Raw genomic sequence first — 10998 nt, 5'->3', positions numbered from 1 at the left:
CGCGAACAACGTTTCATATGTCGGCAGTGGACTACGCTCTGCAGACGTGAGCAGAGAGAGAGAGAGTGCAATCTAGCAGTGATTGTCTACAAGCCATAACTCGTTATTAATTTTTTAGGCAACAGATGACGCTGAAAGCGAATGTGTTTTCTTTTGCTGTCGGTTTATGGTGCTGTAGGCAGTCGCCACAGAGCGCAGGCCACGCGTTCGCGTGTTCCCTTTCATAAAGGACGACAGTGTACAGCTCTTGGTGAAATTTACTGAGCTACTGAGCATGTATTCAGAGTTGCAAACCTTCTGGCTGTGCAATGAGGCCTACGTCGTAACCCAACGCCACAAGACTATGATAAGCGGTGCGTGGAAAAATATATTTTCACCGTTTCATTTTTGGCGTATGCTTGGCTGGTCTAGGCGAGAACAAATCTGGTCATGGCATTATTCGTTTTTTTTTACTGTGGATCAACTCATTTGGGTAAAACACGAACTATGATGTTAGTTAATATATGCCGACCCATCATCCCAAGTATATAGAAACTCCTCAGAGTGCTCAAGTATCATGACGTGGTTCGGAAAAGCCATGCAAGTATAGACACAGGTAGAATAACTTCAGTATAACACAACTTCTCGCTCTTCTTTTGATAATATTTTCGCACATTTACTTATTATGAATACCCACCAACTTGCCAAGCTTTCTGTCAATATAGGCTATTGTTGAGCTCACCCAATTTTTACTGGGATGTATTGTACAATGTTGGGCTACAGGGGCTACAGTTATATGCCAAAGGGAAATTCTATAGTTCATATGAATGCGCAAAGTGAGACTGCGCTTGGGGGCCTGCAAGGGCCTTCGAGGCCTCTGTGCTGTAACAGTTCCTGTGTGCATAGCATACGTGACTTTTCACCATATTTTGTTACATATTTCATTCCATTTACTAATTTTAGGTCACTATTACAGGAATCTTGCATTGTAAACATTGTCAGCCACGCTTAAAATTTTCATTGAAACGTCATTATTACTTATTCTGCTTAGCGCTATTTGGCCACTGCGCTATCTGTACGTAATCCATCACAGTAAGCTCTCCGCGTTCACAAAGGGTTCCGCTCATATTACCTCCACCTTGGGCACAACTTGGTTACATTTTGCATTTATGCCGAGCGTAACATCTATTCTTCCACGTATACTGTTCATAAAGAAGATTGCTTCGTGTACGTGTGCAAAGTTAGTCATGCTCGAACCATAGAAGTAATCACTGATTGGATTTGGTTTTCTCTTTTCAGTCTACCTATGCTGAGAAAGACCGGGGGCTTCACACCGTTCGTACAACTCGCTGGAATTCCGAGCCTCGACATCGCCTTTGGAGTAAGAAACAATATAAGCATGTACATACTGTAGTCCTTATTGAAGAGTTGGGTAGGAATGACGTCACGACAGTTGTATCACGGACTCGGTTCGCTGCCACGGAATCCACGTTCTTGAATTTCCCTCCCTGTGCGCATTCCTCCTTTGCTTTCTCGTCGAATATCACAAGTACAGGACAGCATTATCACCGTATATTAACAAAAGGGGTTTCCGACCACTGGTTCTGCTTTCTAAGAAGGTGTGTGTCATACCCTGTGAACTGTACAGGCAAAGCACAGCAGTCTAAAAACAAACGCGCAGAAAAGTAACGTTCAACAATGTCGAAGGCAGCAACTGTTAGCAAAAAATAGCGAGACACTAGAAGTAAAGCATTACGTCTACTTATGACAGGTAATGACCAAAGGTTCGAACCACAAGATTAAAGTGAGTAGAATATTGTAATGAGGTGGAACGCATGAGGCAGTTATTCCCACATCATGAACAGAAGTTTACCAGTATCCCTCAATAAAAAGGTATGGAACGGCTGTCTTCTACCGGTAATTACCTGGAACATAAACGTGGAAGATTACGAAAAGGCTTCAACTTAAATTCACGATGATGCGGCCAGCCATTGAAAAGAAGCTGAAAAGAGTGCGACAGGCTAAGAATTGTTGAGCTGCGTAGGAGTAGAAAAAATTAATTTAAGTTAAGTTAAATATAAAATAAAGCTCATAATCGAATCCCACACACGGGTGAGATCGAGATCCGCAACTTTCCTGCTTTGCTTATTATTTCACTCACTTATGCACTTTGCAAATACCTGTTTTATCCACGTATCTAATTGTGACTGCTTGCTATAAAATAAATTGCGGTTCATCGGCATATGAAGTGAATTTTGATCGTAGGCTAATATGCAAAACAGTAATCATGGCTGCCACCACGTACCGTTTGAACTCTTGACCGCTGAGACATCAACTCGCGCTACCACGCTTTGGCGCGTGGAGGTATACAATACAGTAGAGCAGATGTGGTGCTTGGCGCAGCAGTAAAAATATACGCGGCTCTGCACAAATTTATGTTCAGTGTCGTTGATATTTAAAAAGAAAATTTCAAGAAGGCTGAGAACATACCACGCACCTAGACCGCATACATTGCGAACAACCAAATGATTGGTCACAAAAGATTCGTAAATACCGCAATGTCCATTGTCTTCTTTTCCGCATATAGTGATATAGCTGCAGATGTAGGCATAGCTGCAGCCAGACAAAAACGTATGCATCCTGGGTACATCTATAATTGCCGCCAACGCGAGAAAAATTAAATGTCTTATTTTTTTGCCTACTTTTCTCGTAAAAGGTTACTATAACAAAAACCAATTCATTTACTTCAGCCTTCTCCGCCGCGGTGGTCTAGTGTCTAAGGTACTCGGCTGCTGACCCGCAGGTCGCGGGATCGAATCCCGGCTGCGGTGGCTGCATTTCTGATGGAGGCGGAATTGTTGTAGACCGGTGTGCTCAGATTTGGGTGCATGTTAAAGCACCCCATGTGGTCGAAATTTCGAATAACGCGTTCGATGCTCTAAACACTGAGCTACCGCAGCGGCCTGGTCGAAATTTCCGGAGCCCTCCACTACGGCGTCTCTCAATCATATGGTGGTTTAGGGACGTTCAACCCCACATATCAATCAATCACTACTTGAGCTTTAGTTCAGACATGCGTATGCACAAGCAACCAGAGTTTTTATTTTACAAAAGCGCCGAATTTCTTAAAATAATATCAATGAGAGATGGTGAGACAGGCGATAATTGGCGCAAGCGTACAATGGAGTGGTGCAGTGCGAGCGTCGTCTGTTATGCGGTTCACATGGGGAGGGCATACGTCCTTGCTGAGTTGTCTGCTTGGCATAAGGACAATGATGTGCGCGTGTAACATGTGTAATGCCCTCTGCTTCCTTGTGATGACGAAGGGCGCATCCAACAAGTTGGTATTAAAAGTGGCAACTGATTGCGTGCCCGTGCTTCCAGATATCAACCACTTCTTGTCAAACAAGCTGACATACATCGTGCGGTCGATGCTCGAGCGACCTGTTAGAAATGCGGCGGGTCGTTCGTAGAATATGCTCAATCTGTTGTCCCATTTTCACTTTACTATAGGAACAAACCGGAAGCTCGCGCTGAGTGTGAGAGAGAACAGATGTGGGTGTACGCTTTCCGCATAAATATATCGAACGGACTCATGGCTTTATTTTGTAGTGGTTGCTGCATGCATGTGAAATCGCTTATACCGCATGTTCACTCAATTGTAACGTGAGCGGCGACTTTTCATTACGTCCAGGAATAAAAAAAAAAACAGTTGGTTTTCGATACGCGGAGATCGAATTTAGAAAGAAAATTAAAAAAAAATTCTTTAGATTCGAGTAAATACCTACTCCTATGACTTTTGTGTTCGACAGAGAATGAATGGATTTAGAACGGCACGACAAAGCAGACTATTAATCGCAGCGCTTGTGTTCGTGTGATTAATAGTCTGCTTTGTAGCGCCGTTCTAAATGCATTCATTTGTACCAACTCACCCGATTGTGAGTGCTACTTGATAGAGAGTAAAACAGGAACACCATCATGCAAAGAAAGCAACCACACACATAAAAGCACGCTTACTGACATTGTCATGGCATACACAAAAAACGCAGTACACATTTTTTGTTAGCCTATATGATGAAGTCAACCTGTGCAAGCTGCGCGGCTTATTACGCAACTCTCCGTACAATCGATTAGGCATGAATTTTGCTCTAACGCCTGGACATGGCCTGAAATGGCGAAGCTTCGTACGCGTAAAAACGAAAATGAAATTTGCGCTAAAAGGAGTGCTTATGTACTCTTACCGCACTCTCGGCACTCTGTTAGCGCGTGCACGTGGTGCAGTTCACTGTGCATGAGCAGGATTTGTACACATTCTGCCCCACCGCCTTCTGTGTAGGAAGATGCTCATTAGTGCATTCAAGTATTAAATCGAGTCACTCAGCCGAAGACTGGAAGGCGTCCTTTTCGTGGTGGGTCCCGCCTATACTTATTATTTGTGTCAAACTATCGTAGGCCCCGAAATGCTCCCAGCGTCCAAAAGTCTGAACAACGTTGCTTCTACATTTAGGACATGCCTGGTCGGTTCTTGTTATTGTAAATTGTAGGTAATATGGTGTTTCTTGTGGAATAATGAAAACAATAACTGCACCTGTAGGGTAAACGGCCATATATATATATATATATATATATATATATATATATATATATATATATATATATATATATATATATATATATATATATATATATATATATATATATATATATATATATATATATATATATATGCTAAAGTGTCTTTGTGAAAAACAAGAAAGAGAGAGAGAGCGCATTTCTTAGCACAAAGTCACTCGTGCATACGCACTCAGCAGCACTTCGCGGCGGCCGGTCTCCATGCAGAACAACGCGAGCAAGGGCCTGTACTTCCCGGCTCTCGGCACGTCCTATGATGTGTTCGAATTGGCGGACAAGTTCATCGACCCGGGCTACAGGGTTCACCGCATGTGCCGGGAGCTGCTGATCGCGCTGCTGTGGCAGTGGTCCGAGGCCATCCTCCTGCCCTACGACCTGAAGGAGCTCGGAGCGCGCCTCAATCTGGAGTTCAACGAGATCAGCAGCCACCACAAGGACGCTTTGGATAGGCACAGCATCCACTTCGGTAATCACATTAACAGTGCAGTGTCGTGCTTCACAATCGCACACAGGGTAATTCGCCTCGGCACTGTGGCGGTACCTTGCTTGTCTCGCCATTTGCTCGCCTTCTTTTGTGATGCACCCGTCACAATAGCCTGTAGTACTCGACTAACCCCAGTGTTTCGGTATAGAATCCCTGTCGCAGCGGCCGCTTGTATAAGGCAAGCCTTATGATTATATCGTGTTTTTGAGATGTACAACCGCATGCTAACAATGCAACTGGCCCATCATTTTCTTTTTGTTCATTGATTAGGGAAAATGTTTCAGTTTCACTGAAAATGAAATGAATTCGTTTTAGAGCTATCACTGCTTCTGCTGCTTCGTATCAAACAGCCTTCTTTATGCTCACTGTCATATCCGGCCAAGCTTGTTCTGCGTGCACGAAAATAAAGAACAAGTGACATGGTTGATGCACCACCTCATGCAAACCATTCCGAGGGCTACAGAAGGTATATACATGTAAATCAACAGTGACGATTACACCAAGGAAAGCGTAGTTTGATATGAATTGAAGTCTACGATACCGCCTTCAATTACAACCTTCGAATTAGGCGTCCAAGTTTTCTCGAATAGTACCAACGGAAAGCCTGCTTTTTTTCGTCTACTTTATTTAATTTGCATTTGCGCCGTAAGAGTCTGTTGTTGTCATTTGGTCGCGTCTCACAAAGAAGCGATCCCCTTAAGCATTTCCCTTCAGTCGTTCCCACAGGCCACGTGCTATAAATATATCGTTTGCGCTTCTGCTTTGGCGGGGGGGGGGGGGGGGGGGGGGTTTACCTTTTTCCGGTGTATTTATACAAGCACACATAGAAACGCACGCACGTTTATGCATTAAGTAAGGTTATACCATCGTGCCGGCCCGCTTCGCCTCCCTTCCGAAAAAAAAAAATCTGGATACGCTACTGCGCCTCTTACAAGAACGCGCGTTTGTGTGAAAGAGCCAGTTATGCCTGTCTTGGTATCTGCATGTTCTGCTACCAGCTAAATCGGTCTGAAACGATGACACAGAGCAGTCGCTTCATGGCACGCTGACGCAATTGGCTGTTTACGAACTGCGCAGCTGCATCGAGTCGTGACGACCGTGGGTCGGCGTGGCTTCGCGTGCGCGTCATGCGCACAGAAACCGCGTGGCGCAAGGGGCGTATCTCTCTCGGTCGGAGTGAGCAACCATTGTGGCGAAATATTGATTGATTGATATGTGGGGTTTAACGTCCCAAAACCACTATATGATTATGAGAGACGCCGTAGTGGAGGGCTCTGGAAATTTCGACCACCTGGGGTTTTTTAACGTGCAACCAAATCTGAGCACACGGGTCTACAACATTTCCGCCTCCATCGGAAATGCAGCCGCCGCAGCCTGGATTCAAACCCGCGCCCTGCGGGTCAGCAGCCGAGTACCTTAGCCACTAGACCACCGCGGCGGGGCTTGTGGCGAAATATTGTGCTGGGGGATGCGGATGTGATTGAGGGTGGGCGAAAATTAAGTACAGGCGCACACGGGTCGGAAACCGCGTACTATCGAGCGCCACCATTCCTCGCGTCGGCAACAGCGTGTCTATTTTTTCTTTGTTTTTTTTGTTTTCGTTTGTTTTCGTTTTTTTTTGTCAACGCTTATTCATTACGCTTGCGTATTTTCGCGTACAACTCGCTGTTTCAAATGTTGCATCTGTCCAGAAATTTCAGAAAGTAGGCCATGCTAAAGCGAAGGGAAGTCTGGAAACAAGAGGGCGGCTCATTAATTACCAAAGAGGGGAAAGGAAAATAGCATGTTCATTGTATCCATTTATTTTACTTCTGTAACAAAAACATATGCCGCTTCGTCACCTGACGTAGAGTGCCAACTGCAGATTCATATTTTTCGCAAACTTCATGCGGGAACGGTAGCAAATAGAGGAGTCCCATATGATTTCGAGCGGTTGCTTTCGACGGTTGTCGGAGGTAGTGCAGAATAAAATGAAAGCCACCAGGGAATGAAAGTTTAACTAAAATCAGATCATTATCGTTATTTTATAGTTACATCTCCTTTAGAAATCAAGGACACGGGCAGCCAGCCTAAACCATCAAGCAAAGTAGCGTCGCATTGTATGTGCAGTAATCACACGGGGCCTTTCGAAATTTCCAACTTTCGTTAGTTTGCATGCAACGCCAATAAAAGCAGCCAGCTTCACACTTCTACCTCTACAACTCTCGTTTTCCACACGTGCTATAACATTCTCATTTCTAATCGTAACTACCATGGGAAGCCAATAGCGGCGCTGCTTCTTAACCGGACTTGTGGTGGAATCACTGAGGCATCTGTGAATAAGGACATTAAATAATACGCAAGGAAAAGGCATAACTATCATGCTTGGGAATCATCATACACAGCCTATTCATCATGGTATAAAATTTCTTGAAGCAATGCCTTTTTCTTTTTCACATACGGCGGGGGGGAGTAGGCCTTCGCAACTCCCTCCCCCCAAAATGTTTATTATTCATTCCTTATTTTATAGGGGCGAAGCTCCTTATGGCCTAGGGCAGTCCCGCGTCCCTCCAGCGTGCTGTGATTTTTTCTTTCTAGGGCCCTTTACAACGTATCAAATAAAAGTGGGGGGGGGGGGGAAGGCCACATTAAATAAGGGTATATCTTGAACAGGTTGTTCAAACTATTTCACAAAAGGCCGTGTGGCAAAGTACTGTTTTGTTAATGGCTGATATTTTATGGTGCCAAGTTTACGGTCGTTTCCTGTTTAATAGTATAAACGCGTGCGCGGTCGATACATATACCTAAATAATAAATTTGCCTACGTAACCATGCTATTTTGCATTCCTAAACTCTCAGAATACATTCACCTCATACGGAAGGTACAATCTGGAGCAAAAGTTTCTGGACGTTTTGATTTTTTTAGCCGTTAGTTATAAAGCAGAACAGCAGCACAGCGTTATGAAATATCAATTTCTTTAACCATAAACTACACGTGTGTGAGAGCAATGAAGAAATGATTTAATGAATGTAATCATTCACGCGAGAAATAAATGAACGCAGAGGCCTAGAGTTACCACTTTTTCCGAATGGGAAAATGGGGGGCGCCGCCGATATATCTGTGCACGGAGCCAGGCACACTAATTAGGTCAGTCATTGTTGACGTTTGTTCATGCGTGATTTGTTGTAGCAGTATACCACCGGTACAGAGGAAAACACCCCTGCTAATGTTTGTCATTAGACAACCTAAATGACAAAGTAAAGTATGTAGAGAGAGAAGTTTTACGGAAACGTTTTGTGTCTATTCAGTTTACCCCTTTACGCTTTCCCAAGTCATTGTGAAGCGTCAGGAGCAAGTGATCACTCTCTGAATCTGTTTGCCCCTTTCATTCTGCAGACAGCCTTAGTCACGCCGTCAAGCTTTTCACGGCTAACCTGAACCACTTCGAGGGAGAACTCGCCAGAGTCGACGTCAAGAAGTAAGCCGCTGCAGCCGATGTATCTTTTCGAATTTGCGCACAAAGTGACGCCTAAACGCAAGCGACATGCGTGCGCTGCGCACTCGGACCGCTATATCGCACCCATTGACCTTTCGTGCCCGACGTACTCACGCGTCCGGTGAAAAAAAAAAAGTTTGAGTTCAGCTTTATCAGCCTACAGTAGTGCAATGAAAACAAAAGAAAAACTACTTGACATTTTCATTGGTTGTTTTCATTACAAACAGCAGTAACGAGCGAGGGAATCCTTCGCACGGGTTTGTCCGAGCGTTCGCTACAACTGCTCCATTTGCCCCACGACTCAGCAAGTCAGAGGCGTACCGCTGTCTATTTAATGGTCTGGGTAGAGCAAGGCCGAATATCCATAAGAAGGAAAGCGTTCTGACGCTGCGCGCGTTATAGCGGCGAGTGACAACCCATTAGTACTTGTCGAACTTTTTTCTTCTTTTTTTTTTGACTGAAGTAGTCGCAATGCGAATGCGCCCTCACATTACGTTTGTTCTCGTATAGTCATGCACAAATTCAATTTTCTTATGATGGTAGTAATCGCGTAAAAATAACTGAGGTGATATATACACAAAGGAGGCACCTGGCTGTACTTTTAAATCATGTAATTTTCATCGATGTCGATTTTTCAGAGCAATTATATCTTTTCTTTCATTGATATGAACAGCATAGTGTCCGTGCTTTTTCTGTCGTTAGAACAACGATGTCCCCGCATGCACCCTGCGGTGTGCTGTTGGGAGGGACAATGCGGTTGACCTCAAATATTCACTCACGTTGTTTCCTGTTATGTTTTAACCCTTCTTTCAAGCCCCCTGGAAGTTCGGCGGTACAACGACAAGATGATGGGCTTGGCGCGCAGCTTCGTTCAAGAAGTGGATAGCTCCACAGCTCAGGCAAAACTGAGGTTAGTGCACGAGTGATATGTAGTGGCTGGCCATCCTCTTTTTGGCTTTGGCTGTGTCACAGATGCTGCATCAGCTTGACAATACTTTGTATATAGAAGCTGGCCTCGTCTGAGCTCAGGATGATCAGCGAGTCCCGTGCCAGGAAATCGGTGCTGTGGTATGAAAAAAATTAACGTTAGTTCTGTCACTGCCCACCTTAACTGGGGATGCAGTAGGAAATTAAATGAAAGCTGTCTTGTCACGCTTTATCATATAAATGGGCATTCGAAATCTCCAGCTGCACGAGATAAGTGAAACGGAATAGTGCTGTAACAAATGATTCCTCAAAGAGCCTCCCTACATTTTTTTTTTAAATTGCGTAGGTTGCTCGACATAAGTGAGTAGCTATTTTGCTCCACATCGCAATATTCTCAGGACGACTCTGGTATTTCTCGTTACTTGCTTCACCATCGCAGTCACTTCAGCGCAACGAGGCGAGTCGATGCGGAAGAGCGATAATTTTTCATTGAAGTGTCCTGTAGGTGGCTATAGTTCTCTGCAGCATATGTGACGCGATTCTACGGCATTCGGTGCGCATTCTGGCATCACGTGAGCGAGGCGAATGACGTTTTGGGAACCGAGCCCTTATCTCGATTTGCACCCGCAGAAATGTCATCTTCGGCCAGTCGGACACCAACCACGAGAGAATGGTGGCCTTCCCTGTCGTCCGGGACAAGATCGAGCTGCTGCGAATCGCCGCCGCATCCATGCACATGGAAGAGCAGAAGGCTGCTGAAGAGCTGCGGCGCCACATCTCTCTGGCGGCGTACGCCCTCTTGCAGGCCACTCTCTTCGTCGAGACAGATGGCCTGGTCTGAATCTCGCAAATAAAAGAACAGTTGTGTAACACTACTCGCTTATTGCTACACTTGAACGTCTACACTGTCTTTTCAGTGCTTGAGAAGGTAGAGACGGCCATGTGCACTCCATGGGTACACCGACTAGCAGTCGTCAAACTATCAGGTTAACGCTGCAAGGTGGGCCGCGAGCGACGTCCATAGTGAAGAAAATCAAGTTTGACGTTGGTGCTTCTAAGGCGCTCTCAAAACATGGCACACGAGCGCTCCGATGTGCAGGCGCAATCGGTATGCGACCACCGAGGTCGGACGTCCCCGCAGCCTCGTGCATAGAGACATTGTTAGTGGCATCCTCGTGCTCACTAGCAGAACATAATAGTTACTGACACATGACAGTGGTTGCCAGTAATGACTGATCGTACTTGAACACGATTAAGAGGCCTAACCGGAGTTGCATTTTGTTTCAAATAAAATCGAGTCAGCTGTGTATTTCGAACAAAAAGTGTCTTGCATACATTGGCAAAAGGTACATGTGCTCTGGCTGACGAAACCCTACACTGTTAAAGAATAAGTTAGTAAAATGCTAGTAACCACGAGCAAAATGTTAGTAACAGGAGGTGTTACTAACCTTTTTAGAGCATTACAAACCTTTACGACCATTTACCAGTTTACGACGTATT

At 44.9% G+C, this 10998-nt stretch overlaps 1 protein-coding gene across 1 annotated transcript in view; it reads left to right on the top strand.

The window, feature by feature from the left end:
- LOC142775916 (N-acetylated-alpha-linked acidic dipeptidase 2-like) overlaps positions 1-10373 on the top strand; it is a 43211-nt gene extending 32838 nt beyond the window's left edge. The window contains exons 14-18 of the mRNA XM_075878443.1: positions 1279-1360; positions 4819-5077; positions 8472-8553; positions 9386-9481; positions 10129-10373. Coding sequence (XP_075734558.1) covers positions 1279-1360; positions 4819-5077; positions 8472-8553; positions 9386-9481; positions 10129-10339 — 730 coding nt within the window. The 3' untranslated portion in view covers positions 10340-10373. The remainder of the gene's footprint in view (positions 1-1278; positions 1361-4818; positions 5078-8471; positions 8554-9385; positions 9482-10128) is intronic.
- The last annotated feature ends 625 nt before the right edge of the window (positions 10374-10998 follow it).

The sequence above is a fragment of the Rhipicephalus microplus genome, chromosome X (assembly GCF_043290135.1).
Source record: "Rhipicephalus microplus isolate Deutch F79 chromosome X, USDA_Rmic, whole genome shotgun sequence".
In the NCBI taxonomy this organism is placed as follows: Eukaryota; Metazoa; Arthropoda; class Arachnida; order Ixodida; family Ixodidae; genus Rhipicephalus; species Rhipicephalus microplus.
Note: the sequence above shows the minus strand (reverse complement) of the source record. Positions and strands in the feature narration are given on the sequence as shown.